This window comes from Coenobita brevimanus, chromosome 98, assembly GCF_032717465.1.
Source record: "Coenobita brevimanus isolate Jiangsu-jjx chromosome 98, ASM3271746v2, whole genome shotgun sequence".
Lineage (NCBI taxonomy): Eukaryota > Metazoa > Arthropoda > Malacostraca > Decapoda > Coenobitidae > Coenobita > Coenobita brevimanus.
Genome location: NC_137051.1, coordinates 27,231,742 through 27,252,803, shown reverse-complemented (window position 1 = coordinate 27,252,803; position 21,062 = coordinate 27,231,742). Strand labels below are relative to the sequence as shown.

General features: G+C 44.5%; 1 protein-coding gene across 2 annotated transcripts in view; it reads right to left on the bottom strand.

The window, feature by feature from the left end:
• LOC145414100 (decapping and exoribonuclease protein-like) overlaps positions 1-21,062 on the bottom strand; it is a 144,614-nt gene that overhangs the window by 108,539 nt on the left and 15,013 nt on the right. For both annotated transcript variants that reach the window (XM_080283659.1, XM_080283660.1), the window contains exons 2-3: positions 9,528-9,666; positions 9,146-9,324 (exon numbers count right to left, since the gene is read on the bottom strand). In XM_080283659.1, coding sequence (XP_080139785.1) covers positions 9,146-9,324; positions 9,528-9,666 — 318 coding nt within the window. The remainder of the gene's footprint in view (positions 1-9,145; positions 9,325-9,527; positions 9,667-21,062) is intronic.

The following is a 21,062-nucleotide window of genomic DNA, read 5'->3' as shown; positions in this document are numbered from 1 at the left end:
CCACGAATCTTGAAAAATGCGGTCACAGTGAAGTTTTTTATTTTAGACCATTTTAAAATGGCACTGGCACTGGCCGCACAGTTATGTCAGACCGTTTTAAAACGGCACTGGCACGCGGTAGGTTAAGATATTTATAAAACAAAGTAGAAACGTGGCACAGTACATTGCAGTGTTGCTCTCCTGGCTGACAGGCCATGGCCACCTGTCTGCGAGGGTCAGACGACACAGAGCCACCACAATGGAAGCTTCTCCACGTCGCTCCGTACACTTGCACAGTCAAGCAAAGAAATTGTATTCCATGTAAAAAGAGGAGAACAGAGGAGTTAATGATGACATTTCAAAGGCTATACATCGGACAATTGCAGCAACGAAAGTCAGTGAAAGAACTGTTGCACAGATATATAAAGGAGCAAGAGAAAATGAAGAAAATAACATGCCCCAATTTCTGTCACCATGGAAAAGGAAATATGCAGCACCCATGTCAGATTTTTTTGACAACTTCAATGAGTGTGTGCTGCAAAGAACAGTTTTGAATTTCTTTGCAAGAAATGAAATTCCCACACTGGAAAAAATTCCTGAAGAAATGAAAGAGAAAATTTCCTATCCAGGTGGCCGTGAGACATTAAGAAAGGTTCTCAAGAATATTGGATTTTGTTACGCAAGTGTTGATGGAAGAAAATTTCCAATGGAATGCAGCGATGTAACCTATGCACGTTGCAAGTTTTTGAAAGAAATTAAGAAACACGTAAATTCTCAAGAAAACATTGTGTACACAGAGGAAACGTGGATTAATCAAAACCGCACCGTTTCTAAATGTTGGAGAGACAGCAAGTCAGACAAGCCTATGGGAGTCAATGTACTGACAGGGAAAGGAGGCCGATTGATTATCCTGCACACTGGAACAAAAAATGGATCTGTTTCCAAAGCTGCTCTTGTCTTCCAGGCAAAAAATGACGGGGACTACCACATGCAAATGAATGTAGAGACATTTGAAAAATGGTTTAAAAATTAACTTTTGCCAAATATTCTTCCGTCATCAATAATAGTGATGGATAATGCATCCCCTCACTCGAGGACACTAGATAAGCCCCCAACAGCTTCAGACAATAAAGCAACCATTAAAGTGTGCTTAAAGAAGGGAATACCAGTACATGAAGGTCTCTTAAAGGCGGAGCTCATGGAACTTGTGAGACGACACACCACTGATGCCGATGCCAGTTATGTCATTGACAAAATGGATTCAGAGCACAGCCATAGGGTTGTGTGCCTTCCACCTTATCACTGTCAGTACAAACCAACTGAATTAATATGGGCTTTAATTAAAGGACATGTTTCCAAGAGAAACACATTTAAGATGGCAGATTTGAAGCCACTTGCTTATGACTCAATAAACAGCATCACAAAAGAAAACTGGGCAAATGCTGTCACACACGCCCAAAAACACAAGCAGAAGATGCAATGAGAGATGTGGTGATTGATCACTTCATTGATTCTGTCATTATCACGTTCACATCATCTGATGAGGAATCTGAATAACTCTTCCTCATTCTTCATCTTGAGAGAGATAGAGGAATAGGCCTGTTGGGGAAACCTCTTAAAAAAAAAAATGCGCCGTGACTTTTACCTCTTGAGTGGTGTGGAAATGAAGCCTGAATTAAAATAATAATAATAATAATAAAAATAATGAGAGAGAGAGAGAGAGAGAGAGAGAGAGAGAAATTGGCCTCGCCTGGGTGGCTATTTGGAAAAGTGATAACACTTTAAACCCCTAGCCGCTGAGGGAGGCCACTCCCAACCTGCCAAAATGCGTTGGTCCGACTATAGACTACTGCCTTACCCCAGGATTGTGTAAGCCATGCATCTCCCCAACCCCTTATGCAGCCCACGCTTCGCGATTCTGCGGGGAAGGGGTAGCTGAAGTGGAGGAAGTCACTGGGGCCAGCCTGCCCAAATATGGTTTCCTGCCTCTGAAAATCGTCCTGCTGCATGTGTTTGTACTACCCAGGGATGGCATGTTGCTAAGCATCACAGCCTCGAAAATTTCGTCTTCCTGAAGCTTGTTTTAAGGTCCTGCACCAAGGTTATCCAACCAGGGGTGCATGGAGCATCAGCACTTGGTGCCTAAACGGTTCCTATGATGCAATAGCATTTTATTCCTTTGTAACATCTAATCTACAAGTTTATATCTAAATTTAACATATTCTCGTTCTCCAAAGGAATGTATACTATTTAATACTGTTTTATATTCTTTGGTAAACGAATCAGAATCCTAGCCGAATTGCCTGCTTTTCTGGTACACCAAGTAATTCAAGTGTTTTCTTAACTTTGGCCAAATGGTGTATTCATGGTGAATTTCTGAATGTTGTATATACATGTTATCTCATTTCCCGAATACTTTGCTAGGTACTGTAAGTATACAATAAAATATTTCAAAATATATTGGACAAACTTACGAGTAATGCGACCAGAAGCCTAGGTTAGGATACATTTTGGTCTGGGGATGCACAAGCAATTAAAGGGTAGACCGTCCTCTCTTACAATGACAGGGAGTAGAGTACAGAGCTGCATACTTGCCATCTGGTAACTATCCTCCACCCAAAACCCTGAAGGAGCCTGGGAAATTAATTGGCATTTTGAAAAGCGACACCACAACCACTGTCCGTGTCATGCACGATACTGATAAGTCTAATGTAGTTGGGGTGACTCCTTTTGGTTCAAACAGACCTTGGATCACCGCAGAATGATCATCCTTCACAATTATATCAGCCTCTACAAATGTCAGAGTTCCAATGTGATTCACTGCTGTATGTGAAACTTAGCTGTCATGGAGTTTTGAGAATTTAAAACTTTAATAAAGGTTATATGTTTTGCTTCAAAACAGAGGCAAAAGAATTGACTTGTGAAATCAAGCTTACTTCGCCGATTCTCTAAGGATGAGAATTTATAAACTTTCTCAACAGTACACAGCAGAGACTAATTACTCACGAGTGCTGTTTGTAGTACTGCTAGCCTCTCGAAAAAATGACTCCACCCCTGACAATCAATAACTAATGCTAATAATGATAAACAGGTTCTTGCCGGTGTATTAACTCCTGGTTGGCACAACGGATTTAAGCTTAATACAAAAGGACTGGCCTAAGTACCAGTTATGAATAATGCTAAGCGTTTATGCAAACTAGGAGTGGCAACTAGAATAAGCTTAATGTGGAGAAATAAAACACGAGTTTAACTATACATTAAGCTCAAAGGAAAAGAACTGTAAATTTTATTAATTACAATGAAATAAATTTACGTTACATAAGTCTCAAAATGAATTCAAATTAACAAGGAGAATACACTCACTCGCTCACTCAAAAACTAAACTTAAACCTAGGAAAAAACGAAAAGAAATACTGGTCAGTAGAGGGGGCTAAGTGGAATGACTGGAAGTCGGTGCATAGGAGGGACGCTGCAAACACACTAAACCTCTCGCCGATTCACACTAGGTGGAGATTCAGGAACTCGCTGTACAACGGTGGTGCTGCTCCACACTGGGCCAACGAACCTGCTCTCATGAAGCTCTAATCCTGACTGACTTCGAATTATGAAAGGGGGCGAGAGATGGCCGTGCTTGGTTCAACGGTCAACGGAAATAAAGTGAGAGATACATGCCCACAATAAATCACTCAGCGAAGGCGCTAATGTCGCGCGCAAGAATGATCACTTGTGAAACAGTGAAAAAAGTTCTGAAAACCATCCCAGTCAAGTGAATACGTGGACGGTTAAACTGAGCGATACACAATGAGAATTCCACTAGAATTCGCGGTTTTCACTCTGAACAAAATGTTACGAACCTACAAATACGCTCGCGCAAGTTCGTGACTACATCCCATCAAAATCAATTTTTTTTTCTTCATAAATTTTTTTTTCGATACACGTACATATAAATCCTAACTCAGTCACACAAGACTCACACTGTGGTGACCACAGGGAAATAGTGTCTGCGAAAGAAGTCATAGATCCCTCCTAAACCAGGTAAGAACCAGAGTTGTGCAAACGGGCAATGACGACTGGCCGGCCCATGTCAAAATTGTGCAGTGGGGCCTGAACACATGACCCAGAGAAGACAGCATAACCCCCCACGAGCGAGTCTTCAGGGAAGCCCTGCTCCTCCTATCCTTCTGTCAACACCTCCAACCCCCCACCCTACCCTCCACCACCGACCCCCTACACCACCTCAAAAGATGTCTCCACCACCTCCAAGCACAACAGGACCTACAACCCGACACAATCCCCTCCAACTTCTACAAACCAGGAGATTCCATCGTCGTGGCACGTCTGCCAACCCCTAGCAAAACTTCTCCCCGATTTGACGGTCCCTTCACTATCACCAAAGTCCCTAACCCCTACCAGGTCACTATCGATCACCAGGGACAAACACGCACATACCGCAACAGACACGTACGTCCCTTCCAACCCACCAACAATGAACCTACACTCAGCTGCACGCCGCACACCTCCCGCCAAGCACCACCCACCTCAGCGTCTTCCGAGAATCACCCTCTCGATTCATACACCTACTCCTTCTCACCCACCCCCTCCACCTCACCTACCGTCACACCACCGCCCCCTACACCCACACTCGACCCACCACCAACTCTTTCCTATCCTGATCCCTCATCACCTCCAACTATCCATGACTCTCCTGCACCAACCCCACCATCTTCACCACACCACTCTCAACCACCACTCATGGTGCCCACCACCCACCCCACACCCCATCAACAGACAGAAACCGCACCCAACACCTCCGCACCACCACAACCACCCCCACACCCCTCCCACACCCCTCCTTGCACCACCCCACCCACCACACCACCTACTGACCCACCACGTGCACCCACTCCACCTGCCAACCGCATCACCCACGCATCCACTCCTGGCCACCCCTTACCCACCAACCATTCTCACTACACACAACATCCCACATCACCACCCACAACTGACACCAAACACAATAGAACACCCACATCACCACGTGCCTCCCCACCTTCACCAACAACACCCACCCTCACCACCACTATCACCAGATCAGGACGCCTCTCACGCCCACCATCTAGATACACCCTTACACCAACCCCTACCCCCCTACTACCTCACATTCCCCAACACATACCACCCATACCCCAACACCACCCCATCACACTTCCCCTCAATCAAGCAAGGTGGAAAGTTCCCAATTCCCCAAAGGACAATGCTCCTCCCACCAAATCCTCCCGCATAAAAAGCCCAAGCCCTCATCCCTCGCCAGCATACAGCCTCTACATCTGCACCAAGCACCACCACCAGAGATGAAAATCGACTGGATACTATGGCGCCCCCACGACCGCCCACCCGTCAGACTACGGGGAACCCAACAGCTCCTCCTTATCTTACGCCACACCACACAACCTTCGTCGCTCCGGCTCTCCCTCAACCCCCACCAGGAACCAAACACCACAACTTACCACTGGACCACCATCCTCCAGCACATCAAACTAGCTCACCAGACGTCCACCACCAGCACATACCACCTCCAGTCACGCGGCCGTGACTTCTCGACCGCGGAAGGTGGTAAAATACACACCTCCGCCACTGCCAGACCAACCAACCCGCCACCCCCCACCCCACTGCCGACTCACAGCCCCACCACGACCCCAGGAGGACACCACAGTAGGCCAGGTCAGGGTGAGACTGACCCAGAGTGAGAAGAGCGCCAGGGCGCCCCTACCTTGAGTCCCTCTTCCACGCAACCGACCCAACAACAACCACACAGGAAGAAGAGACGACCCTGTGAGCAGAGCAGCCTGCACCAGGTTCGGGGTGGGACTGCTCCAGAAACAGTCCCAAACAACACCGCGGTAACAGCCATCGTACGTACCAGGGAGGGAGCGGCCACCGTACACCCCTCAGTTGTTTCCCCCTGTAACACTGCCACAACGGCCATCGTATGTGTGGGGGAAGAAGCGGCCATCGTACGCCCTTCAGTTACAGACCTATCTGGAGACTGCCTCAGAGCGTCAGCTATTGAGTGCGCACTGACTGGCAAAGGAAGGAGAAGTGGAACCGCGACAACAGCCATCGTACGTGTCGCGGAGGCAGCGGCCACCGTACGCCCCTCATCCACTTCCTCCTCCTACGGAAGTAATACCGTGGTAACGGCCATCGTACGTACCGGGGAAGGAGCGGCCACCGTACGCTCTTCAGTTACTTCCCGTCAGGCAGGCAGAGTCACGGTAACGGCCATCATAAGTACCGGGGAGGGAGCGGCCACCATACGCCCCTCATCTGCCTCTTCCTCTTTCGGGAGCAGCACCGCCAAAACAGCCACCGTACGTGTGGGGGAAGGAGCGGCCACCGTACGTGTGGGGGAAGGAGCGGCTACCATACGCCCTTCAGCTGCTGCCCTTAGGAAATGCGGAACTGCCACAACAGCCATCGTATGTGTGGGGGAAGGAGCGGCCACCATATGCCCATCATCCGTAGTTCCTAGGGTTCTCCCGGAGGGGAAGGTCCCTTGCGTGGCCGGCTCACTACCTCTCGGCTGTGTGGGATGCCCTTCTCTCTCTCCCCCTCCAGGTAAGGTTCCCCGAAGGTGCTGCCGTTCCAAGAGTGGTGGCATGGTCCTGTCCCGGTCCTGTAGCCAACCCCTGGACGACACTGGCCCCTCACAGACGCCCGGCAGAAAAGGTGCCGCAGCTCACTCCTGATGGTGTCCCGCCCTGCAGGCGACTGCACACCCGGACCCCCAGGGCTAGTCAGCAGGCCCCAGAGCAGGGCCGCCTTGGCCCCACTCCCCCACGACCCTCCACCCAGAGAGGTGGCAGACCCAGCTCCTGGAGTTATTTGGCCCCAGCCCCGAGGGCCACCTACCAGGTCGAGGCCCCCAGACAGGAGGGCCTCCCGGCACCCCACCGACAAGGCCCAAGCACGAGGGCCACCTATCAGGTCGAGGCCCCCAGACAGAAGGGCCTCCCTGCACCCCCGTCGAAGCAGGCCTGGGCGACGACGCCCCTGCGGGTGATCCACTGCCTCCTGCAGCAGGGCTCCCCAGTAGGGCCCCCTTCCACGCCTGGGCACCACCTCTGTTAACCCAGGAACTAGGGGCCTAGTGGCGACTTCAACGCATCTCATACGTTGCGCATAAGTGCAAACCCCAGAGACAGGAATGAAAGTTACAGTGAAACAGTGAGGAAAATAATATAAAGTGACACACTATATAAGTGAACACCAAGGCAGAAAGTAAGGGTCAGTGAACATGCACAATAAGACGACTTGATGTAAAGAAACTTTGTGTCGATACTAGTGGCGCATAGAAAGAGAAAACTAGTGGAATAGTGTCGACGCGGCTAAGTGACAATTCCTAGTGCCGCGACTCGCGCTATAACAAGTATATAGAAATATTAGCCAACCTGACTCTTCATTCCACCCATACATAGTGCATCCGGTCCAGAACATTAAATGACAATTATGCACTGATTATAATACCGATGTCATGTTCTAGTAACTATCAACATCTGTGTATATATGAATTCTGCCCTTGACATCCTTGTGTATTTGTGTACATTTTGTGTTGGAAAAAAACTCTTGTCTTCCTGTCTATTCCATATCCAGTGTCTCTCTGTTCTTTTATTGTAAGGTGTGTTGAACTAATACAATAGATGTGTTAAGGTATACCGCCGAGTTTTTATGCCCTGTTCCTTTGTGGGTGCTTTACTTCCGGTCCGGAAAGAGGACCCCGCTCAGTCACGGGCGTTTTTAGGCAGAGAAGTGGAACTAAAAACACCCCGCATAACAATTCTCTTTACCTTGGTTCTTCCCACCCACGAAAGCATCATGTGAACACGGAAAACTTTCCTGTTATGCTTGTAAAAGGCAAAGAATATGTAAAATGATTCACAACTGCGCAACAAACCTGAGCAAATAGGTAAAGAAACCAAATATTATTTTTTCTTTTATTTTCATGTCTATTGTTTATGCCTATGTATATCTATAATCGTAAACAGGGTGGTTGTGTGTGTTTTGCAAGGGAGAAAGATGATATTTTCCGTCTGGGTCGAGATAATGAGTGTAACTGTGTGTTTAAGCATGGCCTCGAGCGAAAAAATCATACACACACTCGTCACGGCAGCAGGTGGTGAACTGATAAATGAGAGCGTGAAATGATGGTCAGTTTCATGTCCCAGATGTTCGTTCACTTCCCGAAAGTTTTCACATTTTCTACATGTCGCACTGCATCGAATGATCCAAACCAGTACAACAAACCTGAGCAAACAGGTAAAGATACCAACACAAAAATGTATTTTTCTCTTATTACCACGTCTTTTTTGTTTATGCATGTATTAATTCATAATCGTAAACATGTGGTTGTGTGTGTGATGCAGAGAGGACAAAGATATTTTCTGCCTGGGTCGAGATAATGGGTGTAGTTGTGCTTGTTTAGGCATGGCCAGGAGTGAAAAAATCGAAAATCCACTAATCACAGCAGCAGGCTCCGAACTGCTTGATGAGGTGTATGAGAGTGTAGTGTAGGTCAGTCTGAAGACGTTTAGAACGTTCGTTCACTTCCCAAAAACTTTCGCCGTTTTTTGTTGGCCGCGCTCAAAAGACGTCTGCAGCCATTTATTGGCTAAACGCCATTAGATGCCAGCGGTCACGGAGGGGTTAATATTCATTTTAGAATAAAATTTTTGTGTTCTACTATAATTACCGTCTCCATACTACGGTGGAAACCATACTCCGTTCAATTTCTTCTTGATTTATTCTTTCTTCCAAACATTTTTTTTTTTTTTTTTTTTTTCAGTTTGGCACCATTCGTTTCTTCCTTCACAAGTTCACTTCACACACTTGGCAGGTGTTCCTTAGGCAAATCAACCTTGCATCTTATTTTTTGGCCTTTTCAATGGTTTTATGGGGGCAAAGGTCAAGCCATGGAAGCACACATTTGGTGAAATGTGGCAATACAAATCCGGAGAGTTCACCACGTTTTCTGGGGAGGGGTGGCAACAATTTTTTTTTTTTTTTTTTTTTTTTTTTTTTTTTTTTTGAGACCATCTTCCGTTTCCTTTGGAATGTTGGTAAATGGTATATCATTGTACTGTTGACATAAGAAGCATCAAATACTAACCTGCATTACACCGTCCTGTGGTATGTAGGTGTTATCAATAAACTTCAGCATGGCATCAGTGAAGGTGATGGTCTTGTCCTCATGCACAGAGTAATGGCCCAGCACCCTCGCTTCGCTCATCTCAGTTCCCTCACCCTCATATTCACTCGACCGCCCGATACGGAACGTCTCATCATCGTCTGCAAGAAAGTCTGACAACAGAATGAAACAGTACCAATCGACAATATAAGCTGTATTTTAAGTGTCGAAGATGACAGCTAATAACAGCAGAGGAATAAGCAAAGTTGCCAATTTATGCCACTGTTATAATTATTAAATCCATATTGTTAATTTTTATCCATTAGCGGTACAATTCTGTAACAGCAGTGAGTGTGGGGCTTACCATGATGCTGGTTTCCTCTCCTGTGGCCTCGTCCCCGCGCTGCACCCCGGCCCCACCCCGTCGCACCAGACTGCCAGCTTTGGCCACCTCGGTCCCGCCTAGATCCACCAGACTGCTGGTGCTGGCCCTGCTGTCGTCCCTGCCAAATGTAATCTTGCACTACTCTACTGTCCTCGTTAAAGTCAACAAAACACAAGGACTGTACAAATATCTCACCATTTTCAGTATAAAAGATGGCGGTATTATGCTCATACGAGTCTAAATTTTTAACAGCCTTTTAACCCATTTATCACTAAGTAACTGGAAAAGGCAACAAAAATATATTATTGAGTTGTAACATAAGTGATAAGTGAAAAGAAAAAGGGGGGGGGTGCTGTTGCGAGTAATGTGAGTGCAGTCAGGATCGACAGGCAGAGTACGAAAATAAGACTGGGCCGCACTTAGACTCTCACTCAATTTTTAATACTGTTCAGTGTCTGCTTCTTTCATTTTCTTTGCTTTCCCTAAGAGATAACCACATTTATGCAAGGCTGGCAATAAAGATAATTTTGAGTGAATTTAATTTAGTACGGTACAGTATACAAATCCTGAACTTTCAGGAAGAAACATGAAACAAGCACTAATGCATTCATGTTTGCAGTTTACAAAGAATATCTACAAACACATCAAATCTCGACTCAGGACATGAACAAATGCTAAGATCGATCGTTAATAGCCAGAATCAGGGTGTAGAGTTCTTTATTTTGCTATGGCTGAAATAAGACGATTTTAATCAATAGAGCCCACTGGTCACTTAAACATTTAAAATATTGCCTATAACTATATAAATATAGATATAGATACTTTCAATACCAGCGTGTTTACTATAAACTTTTTTTTGGCTTCTCATGTAACTGCCTTCGCCTTTTTCCTTTGCCACACGTCTGAATGCATTCATTTATTTGTTTTATGTACTGATTTTACTTCATTGTCTAATCTTAAGGAAAACATATTTTGACAAAAATCATTATGACGTTTGAAGGTAAATTCATCCCAGAACATTCCATTTCTAAGACGAGTTTTTACGGTATTCAAATGACTTGCTGACCATTTCTGTCCATTTTTCCTCTCAGGTCCACAGTTTTTAGCCGTGTGACTAAAGTAAGGGTACTTAACAAAATTTCCTCATCCTCATCATATAGCCACGTACGGTACTGCTCCCATAACTGTACTTGTGGACGCCGGGTCATTTTCATACACTTGCGCAAGATTGTCCTATTGATTTCTTTTTTCTTTTTGTCCATATTTAGGAAAACCAATGTATCGTATCTGATTTATAAGCCTGCTGTCCTGATTGGTGGCTGAACATCTAGATACTGCACAGCATTTTGGTTAAATGATTCATGGATGTCAGTAATTAGTCTACAATAACAGCAAAGAACAGCTCACGACTCCTGACTACGTTTATCTCTGTATTGCATCTGAGAACGGCGATCTTGGTTGAGGAGGGCCAACGTGACGTCACTGACCGCCCTCCATGCAAGACCTGGCCAGGCTAGGGGCCGTGTGTGTGTGTGTGTGTGTGTGTGTGTGTGTGTGTGTGTGTGTGTGTGTGTCCAGCTTGGCCAATACAATAGGTCTGTCATGCTTCTTCGTGTATTGCTTAAAGTGTCCTTTTCTATTATATATGACTTTCATCAACAGTGGCACATAAAGTAATATGTGGCCTTTTAAATGACTAAAATTTGATCTATTCTGACATTCAACTTGGGCAAAGTAAATGTATCCACCAGAAGGTCAACCTAGGAACCCAGGTACCCGGTAACGTATTTCCAATGAACCCATGTTTTAACGTGTTCTCTTTCCGGTAACTTGGTAAACATTGGGATTTTCCGCAGTGCAACGCTACCATTAAGCGAGGGATGTCCGAATACACACCGACCAATAAATAAATAAAAATATACAGTATTTATATACTTATATATATATACAAATACATTGCACATACATATCATGTATATACAGTATATATTATACATATATATATATATATATATATATATATATATATATATCGTATGTGCATATATATATATCTATATATATATATATATATATATATATATATATATATATATATATATCGTATGTGCATATATATATATATATGTACATACACATAATTTATATATATATAAACTATATGTATATATACGTAAATTTTATATATATATATATATATATATATATATATATATAAAGTACTCAACAAAAGTATCGGGCGCCTATGTCAAGGCGCCGCAAACTTTTGGGGAAAAAAAAAAAAATGGTGCTTTTTTGGTTGAAGAAATTTAGACAGAAGTTTTGGGTGCTAACATGACGTCACGGCAGCCCGAGGCAGTACTGTGCGGTGGTTGGTTGGTGCCTCAGTTGCCTGCAGGCTGAGAGAGAGAGGGGAACCCGGCCACTCCTCCCTCTCTTATTGCGCCATTCCTTAACCTAATGAACCGCTGTGTTTTAGCTTTCGGGACTTTAATATGGCCCCTACCCAAGTCAAGTGAAACAATATCACAGATCATTGCTCTAAAGGAGGCAGGCCACCCTAAAAAGGAAATTAGTGATTTGGTTGGTGTGGCCCGTTCGACAGTGTGAAAGTGGCGTGCCTGTTACAGAATGGAAAACAATGGTGACATTCCTACAAAGAAACCACGGTCTGGTAGGCCCAGGAAAACTTCCCCAAGGTCTGTTAATGTGCTCAAACATGCAGTGGAGTCTAATCCTCGTGTGACTGCAAGGAGGTTTAAGGAGAGCAACCCGGAAGTGTTTGGAGAGGTATCAGTGTGCACTGTTTCTCGAAGAGTCCATAAACTTGGTTACACCAGCCACAGGCCTGAGAAAACCTCTTCTTACACGTAACCAGAGACTTCGTAGGCTTGACTTTGCTAACTAGTACCTTAACTGGGGTGGGGAGCAGTGGTTGACTGTGTTGTGGTCTGATGAGGCAACGTTTACCATTACCTGTAATCAAGGAGCGCGAGTGTACCGACGCAGAGGTAGTGACCCGCTTGACCCTAATTACGTGGAAAACACAGTTAAACACCCTGATTCACTTATGTTATGGGGTTGTTTTTCTGGTAAGGGGTTGGGGAAACTTGTTGTGCTTCCCAGGAACCGCAGAGTGAATCGGGACGTTTACCTGGAGCTGCTTTGTGATCATCTGAGTCCTTTGAGCTCTCAGGTGTACGAGTGCTTCAGCAGGACGGTGCACCTGCTCACACCGCCAAGTCTGTCACCAACTGGCTTCGTGAATGCGAGGTATCCTTCATGAAAGACTAGCCAGGCAATAGCCCAGACCTCAACCCGATAGAAAACCTCTGGTACCTCGTAAAAAAGGATCTCCAAGGGAAGGACGTGAGCTCCCTGCCTAAGCTGGAAGCAGCCATTCGTGAGTCCTGGGCAAATATATCATCCCAGCACCTAAGGAACCTGGCCCTTTCACTTCCACGACATCTCAGGTCCGTGAAGAGACGCAAAGGATACCCTATCAGGCATTAAAGGTAATTATAATGCATTTATACCTGTTTTTTCCATATGTGAAAGGTTTGTTTTTTTGGGGGGGCGCCAGGAGCCCAAGACTTTTGTCAGGTACTGTACATGTGAAGCCTCTGTGGTACAGTGGTAGAGTGTGCGTTTTCGTACATGGGAGAACGAGGGTTCGCGCCCAGCTAGGGTAATAATCTTTGGGAGTGTTCATCCGGCCACATACTGCTTTGGCGGACATAAGGGGTGTTGTAGTTGAACCAGTCTCCCGTACCATAAAGTATGCTTGCATCCAGTCGGCTTGAGTGGGCCTATTACATTTGGTTCTCAGATTACAGTACACACACACATCCAAAGCCACTTCAACATTACAATTACACTTACAAGTACTTCTCACCTACATACAATCTCTAGCCTACGCCACTTGCTAGAGATACATTGGTTGTATCATCCCCACTTTGGCTGGGATAGGTCGGTCCTGCAGTGGACACTCAAATGTCTGATGATGATAACATATATATATATATATATATATATATATATATATATATATATATATCATCATCATCTCATCTCATCAGGCGTTCGAGTGTCCACTGCAGGCAATGTTGCCACCAAAAAATATGGTAAATCTGAAGCTGGACGCCAAAAAATCTGCAGAAATCTGTAGATCCCTCAAGGTGACCATTCCGTGGGTGGAAATGGAGAACTACCCCGTCCAAATTTTTCACAGCCTTCCCCTTGAATCTCCCGAATTTTTCCCTAACTGACCACAGAAATCACATTCTACATGTTGACGATAGAATTTGGTCATAATATAATAGTACCATAGAGCGGTTACAAAATATGGTTTTTTTTTTCTTTTTTTTTTTCGAAAAATAGTGGACTGTGTATAGCCAGATGTTAGCTCATGGAACTGGGCCTGTCACACAACTTGAATACAAAATTGTGGTTGCCTGAATTTTGATGTGACTTCCTTATGAGATAGAAATGGATCTCCTTGGTTACAAGTTATATCATCCGTCCAATCCGACTACACTTGGTCATAAGCAAAACTGGAAAGAGGTGTAGTATCCTTGTTGAGTGATAGTAAGTCGAATTCAAGCTTTCATATTAATTCATTATAGCACAGGATCCACTACGGTATTAGAGCATATATTATACAATATATTTCCAGGTGAAATAATGCACTTCTTTGCATCCACCGATTTAAAAATGTAGCACTTGTTTTACTGAGCAGCTCCCAGGAGAGGTGGGAGATTACGCAGCATGTGAAATATTGTCTTAGTGTGGAACTTTAACAAAATTCTCAAAAGGCAGATGTAATATTTATCTTTGATTAGTTACTTCTTATCCACAAAGGAAGCGAAGTCTGTATATACATTGAAAATGTCTTCCAGTATGAAAATCTGTAGAATAAGCCTCTTTATTAAATAAAATCTGACAATCTGAAAAGATACAAAATCTGCAGATTACAGATAAATCTGTAGAAGTGGCAACACTGACTGCAGGATCGGCCTATCCCAACCGAAGCGGGGACGATACAGCCAATGTATCTCTACCAAGTGACTGGCTGTCTGGTAGAGATTGTATGTAAGGTGAGAAGTGCTTGTAAGTGTACTGTAGTGTTGGAGTGGCTTTGGATGTGTGTGTAGTCTGTGAACGAAGTGTAATCGGCCCGCGCGATATATATATATATATATATATATATATATATATATATATAATATATAATATATATATATACAATATATATATATATATATATATATATATATATACAATATATATATATATATATATATATATATATATATATATATATATATATTCGGCATATATAAATACCGTATATTCTTTATGCAAGAAAAAGGAACCAAAGGTCAGGAGCCACCATACCGCTCCCAAGAAAAACAAACACAATACCAAATAGAGCCAAATTCAAGATCCGTTCATTTCGAGATGCCTGGACACACTGAAAGACTGGAGATCACAGGAAGTAGGAAACACAGACAGAGCGAGACAGTTCCAGAGTTGACCAGTTGCATAAACGAAGGACTGGGAGTGACGGTTAACTCTTGCATTAGAGAACTGGACAGAAAAGGGATGAGAGTTTGTTGCTAGACGGGTGCTACGCCCCCGTCGTAGAGGTGGAGGGATGCAAGCAGACGGGTCAGAAGAGCAGTAGACCATTGAAGTACCGATAGTAAAGAAATAAGGATGCAACAGTGCGGCGAAGAGACAGAGGTTGAAGGGACCCAGTAAGAGAAGGAGAGTTAATGAGACGAAAAGCCTTTGACTCCACCCTATTGAGAAGAGCTGTATGTGGTGAGCCTCCGCACACATGACCACAGCGGTGAATAACGCCCGTGTATAAAGTCAACAACTGTGCAGGGGTAAAGAAGTTACGGAGTCGGCTTAGCACGCCCAATCTCTTAGAAGCAGATTTTGCAAGAAATGTAATATGATCTTTCCAAGATAAGTCCCAAGAGAATGAAACGCCAAGTATGTTTAACGATGAAGCATGATTAAGCTGGATATTATTAAACATTAGTGGGTACTCCTGTGGAAGACTTTGTCGGATCAATAGGTGTAAGAACTGAGTCTTTGATGCATTAAAAACAGCAAGATTATTTTTACCCCAGCCAGAGATACGAGCCAAGTCAGAGATTAGGTGCGCCATAACATCATCCCTTGTTTGTTGAAATAACTGCTGAGATGGACGTTGTAGGAACCGAATGGAAAGGTGAAGGATGGAATCATCAGTGTACGAGTGAACAGGGTTAGATGTACAGCTTAGAAGGTCATGGATGAATAAAAGGTAGAGAGTTGGTGATAGGACAAAGCCCTGAGGAACACCACTGTTAAGAGATTTAGGAGAATAACGGTGGCAGTCTACAACAGTAAACAGTAACTACAGAATGACCAGAAAGGAAGCTGTGGATGAAGGCACAGATAGAAGGATCTTCTTCTTCTTCTTCTTCTCCTTTCAGCTTTCCCCTTAGGGGTCGCCACAGCAGATCACCCGTCTCCATCTTACTCTGTCTTCTGCATCTTCTTCTCTTATACCTACCACCCGCATGTCCTCCTTCACTGCATCCATAAACCTTCTCTTTGGCATTCCTCTCTTTCTCCTGCCTGGTAACTCCATTTCCAGCATCCTCCTCCCGACATACTCCTCATCCCTTCTCCGCACATGTCCAAACCATCTGTCTCGCCTCCCTAGCTTTGTTCCTAAACTGACTTACGTGCGCTGTCCCTCTAATATGTTCATTTCTAATTTTGTCCAACCTCGTCACTCCTAATGAAAAATGCAATATCTTCAATTTTGCTACCTCCAACTGTGTCTCCTGTCTTTTTGTCAGTGGTACTGTCTCCATTCCGTACAACATGGCTGACCTCACTACAGTCTTATTAACTTTCCCTTTCGTTTCTGCAGAGACCCTTCTGTCACAGATCACTCCTGTCACTTTTCTCCACCCACTCCATCCCGCCTGCACTCTCTTTTTTACCTCTCTAACACACTCTCCGTTACTTTGTACAGTTGACCCCAAGTATTTGAATTCATCTACCTTTGCCACCTCTATACCTTACAGCCTCACGATTCCCGTCATCTCTCTCATTTTCACACATGTACTGAGTCTTGCTTCTGCTTACTTTCATTCCCCTTCTCTCCAGTGCATATCTCCATCTCTCAAGCTCTGCCTCAGCTTCCTCCCGGGTCTCACTACATATCACAATGTCGTCTACAAACATCATTGTCCATGGAGACTCCTGTCTAATCTCATCAGTCAATCTGTCCATCACCATTGCAAACAAGGGGCTCAGAGTCGATCCTTGATGCAATCTCACCTCAACCTTGAAACCCTCAGTCATTCCTACAGCACATCTCACTGCTGTTACACTATCGTCGTACATGTCCTTTCACCACCCTCACGTACTTCTCTGCCACTCCTGACTTTCTCATACAGTACCACAGCTCCTCTCTCGGTACCCTATCATAAGCCTTCTCCAAGTCTATAAACACACAACGCAACTCCTTCTGGTCTTCTCTGTACTTCTCCATCACCATTTTCAAAGCAAATATGGCGTCTATAGTACTTCTTCCTGGCATGAAACTAAATTGCTCCTCGCAGATCCTCACTTCTCTTCTCAGCCTAGCTTCCACCACTCTTTCCCATATCTTCATTGCGTGGCTGATCAGCTTTATACCTCTGTAGTTGCTGCAGCACTACACATCACCCTTGTTCTTGAAAATCGGAACTAGAATACTTTTCTCCACTTCTCCGGCATCCTCTCACCCTCCAGGATTTTGTTAAACAATCTGGTAAACCACTTCACAGCCATCTCTCCTAATTTCCTCCATGCTTCCACTGGTATAGATAGATAGGACAGAAACCGTAAAAGGGCAGCTTGGAAATTAAAGATTAATGCCAGACTCCATCGAAAGCCGTTGAGATGTCAAGTGTAATGGCAAAGCTTTCGCCAAAGTCCCGAAAGAAGGATGACCAGGAGTCTGAAAGGTAGGTGAGAAGATCGTCAGTGGAACGTCTCTGCCAACCATACTGACGATCAGAAAGGTTATGATAGGAAAGACACTTTAAAATTTTCCTGTTAAGAATAGACTCGAAAACTTTTGAGACACAAGATGATGAAGCTATTGGGCAATAGTTAAAAGGTTGGGAATAGTTTCTCTTCTTTGGGACTGGCTGAATGAGAGCAAATTTCCAGCAAGAAGGAAAGGTACAGGTTGATAGACAAAGGTGAAAGAGTTTACCTAAGCAGGGTGTACGCACAGAACCACAGTTCTTGAGGACAACAGGAGGGACCCCATCAGGCCCATATCCCTTGTTAGTACTGAGGCCAGTGATGGCAGAAAATACATCAGTTGACGAAATTTTAATGTCTGCCATGAAGAAGTCAGAGGGGGGAAGTGATGGAGGAACAGCACAGGAATCGTCTAAGGTTGAATTGGAGGAGAAAGTCTAAGCAAATAGATCTGTTTTATCAGTAGAAGAAAAAGCTACAGAGCCATCAGAGTAGAAAACAAGAAGGAAGGATGATGAGGTAAAGTTGTTAGAAAGATTTTTGGCAAGGTGCCAGAAGGAGTGGGAAGAATTCGAGTTTGAGAGTTGAGAGCATTTAGTACGGATGAAATTATTTTTAGCAGAGCAAAGAACAGACTTAGCACGATTCCGGGCAGAAACATTAAAAAGATGTGATATGGGAATGTGAAGGTGGATGGAATAGTTGGTGAGAGGGGTGTGCCTGCTGAGATAGATGAGAATGGGAGTGCGTTAGTGGACATTTGTGCTGGGAGGGGGTTGGTGATAGCCAATACCCTCTTCAGGCATAAAATGATCCACAGGTATACATGGCGAGTGATGAGAAGGGTGGGTGGTGAACTGAATGAAAGGATGGCAATGATTGATTATGTGTGTGTGGATGAAAGGATGCGAAGATGTGTAATGGATGCAAGAGCTCATAGAGGTTGGGGGAGTGGACTTTCTGACCACTACTTGGTGGTGGCCAAAATTAGAATTCAAGTAAGATGGAGGAATAGAAGAAGGGAAAGACGAGAGGAAGGAGTACTTGCAAGGAGAGTGGAAAGGTTACAAGAGGATGAGAAAAAGGCAGTTATAAGAGAGAAGTGGAGGAACGACTGGGCAAATATGAATTGGAGCAGATGGGAGACGTGGAAGGTGTGTGTAGGATATTTACAGAAGAAATATGTGCAGCATGTGATGTGGTGTGTGGATGGAAGAGAAGACGGAGGGGGGTGCAAGGAACAGTGTGGTGGACTGAAGAGGTGAGACAGGCTGTGGCACAAAAGAAGAAAGCATACAATGAATGGATGAGAAATAGGGGCGTGGAAGAAGTTGAGAGATGGAAAAGAGAGTTATATGTAGAAAGAAAGAGAGAGGTGAAAAGATTAGTAAGAGAGAGTAAGAAGCGAGTGGTTGAGGAATTTGGAAGGAATTTGAGTGTAAAGTGGAGGGACTGTAAGAAAATGTTCTGGAAAGAGGTGAAAAGAGTAAGACAGGGTGGAAGTGAAGTTAGCAGGGGAGTGAAAGATAAAAATGGTAGCTTACTAGTGGAGAAGGGAGAAAAAGTGAGCAGATGGAGAGAACACTTTATGGAATTGTTGAACATAGAGGATGTAAGTAATGCGAGTATAAGTGGCTGGGGAATGGCTGGGAGAAGGATGGAGGTGAGAAGACAGGAAGAAATCAGTAGGATAGAAGTTGTGGAAGCAATGAAGAAAGTTAAATCGGGGAAAGCCCCAGGAATTGATGGAGTGTGTGGCGAAATGCTGAAGCATGGGGGAGAGATAGTAGTAGAATGGATGTGGAAGATGTGGAGATTGGCCTGGGAGGAAGGTAGAGTCCCGGAGGATTGAAAGTCAGGTATAATTATTCCCTTGTACAAAGGAAAAGGGGAAAAAGAAGTGTGTGGTAATCATAGGGGCATTTGTCTTCTTAGTATAATAGGAAAAGTGTATGGTAGGATACTTACTGACAGAGTTAGAGAAAGAACAGAGAAATTAGTTGGAGAAGAACAGGGAGGCTTTAGGAAGGGAAGAGGCTGTGTAGATCAGATATTCATTCTTAGATCTTTAGTGGAAAAGTTTCTAGAGAAGGGAAAGAAGTTGTATGCGGCTTTCATGGATTTGGAGAAAGCATATGACAGGGTGGATAGACAAGGATTGTGGAAAGTGTTAAGAATATATGGAGTAGATGGGAAGTTGTTGAATGCTGTGAAGAGTATGTACGGTGGTGCGAAGGCTGCAGTGCGTGTGGATGGTGAACTAAGTGAATTTTTCTCTTTGAAAGTTGGGTTGAAACAGGGATGTGTCATGTCTCCATGATTGTTCAATCTGTACATGAATGGGGTAATAAAAGAGATACAAGGTAGGGTAGTGGATGTTGAAGTGGCCCTGGTGAGAGAGGATAGTGTTTGGAAACTCCCTGTACTGTTGTTTGCAGATGATACTGTGTTGTTGAGTGAAGACGAAGGGGAGCTGCAAGGCTTGGTGGATGAGTTTGGGAGTGTGTGTAAGAAACGGAATCTAAAGGTGAATGTAGGGAAGAGTAAAGTGATGGTCTTTGAGAGAGGTGAAGTCAGTGAATGTACAGCGAGGTTGGATGGTGAGGAATTGGAAAATGTGAGTACGTTTAAGTACTTGGAGGTTTGGAGGGTGAAGTGCGTGAAAGGGTACAGCAGGGAAGAAAGGTTGCTGGTTCTTTGAAAGCAGTGATAAGAAACAGGGAAGTGAGCATGGAAGTGAAAAAGTTACTACATGACAGTATTGTGATACCAACTCTAACGTACGGAAGTGAAGCTTGGACGTTGTTGGAAGGACACAAGTCAAGAGTGAGAGCAGTGGAAATGAGTTATTTAAGAGGAGCCTGTGGAGTCACATGGAGAGACAGGCTGACGAATGAGGATATAAAGAAGCGTTGTGGTGTGGATGTGGATGTGATAGGAAGCGTTATGAGGAACACACTGAGGTGGTTTGGCCATGTGGAGAGGATGGAGGGTGAAAGACTGACGAAGAGAGTGTATGTGAGTGAGGTGGAGGGGGGAAGAGGGACGGGGAGGCCGAGGATGAGATGGAGGGATGGGGTGGAGAGGTATATGAGAGAGAAGGGTGTGAGTTGGGAGCAGGGCAGTGAGATGGCAGGGGACAGGGCGACTTGGAGGCGATTTGTTTGTGGCCACCCCAAACGGGACTGAGGCGTCTGGCAATAGATAGATAGATAGATAGATTCAGTGTGGGTTGGCTCCGGAACCATTTATAGGTCCACACCTTGTTGTGGACAGCAATAGACCAAACCTGATTAAACTAAGGCTCTTTTGAATTAGTCAAAGAATAGGAAAAAGGAGTGTATGCTTCCATGCTCGACAGAATAACCTCCCTAATGTGCAAGGCACACTCAGGTGGCTCCCGGGTGTGGGAGCAATAATCATTCCAGGGAAAATCGTAAAAGTACTGCCTAAGGGCCTCCCAATCAG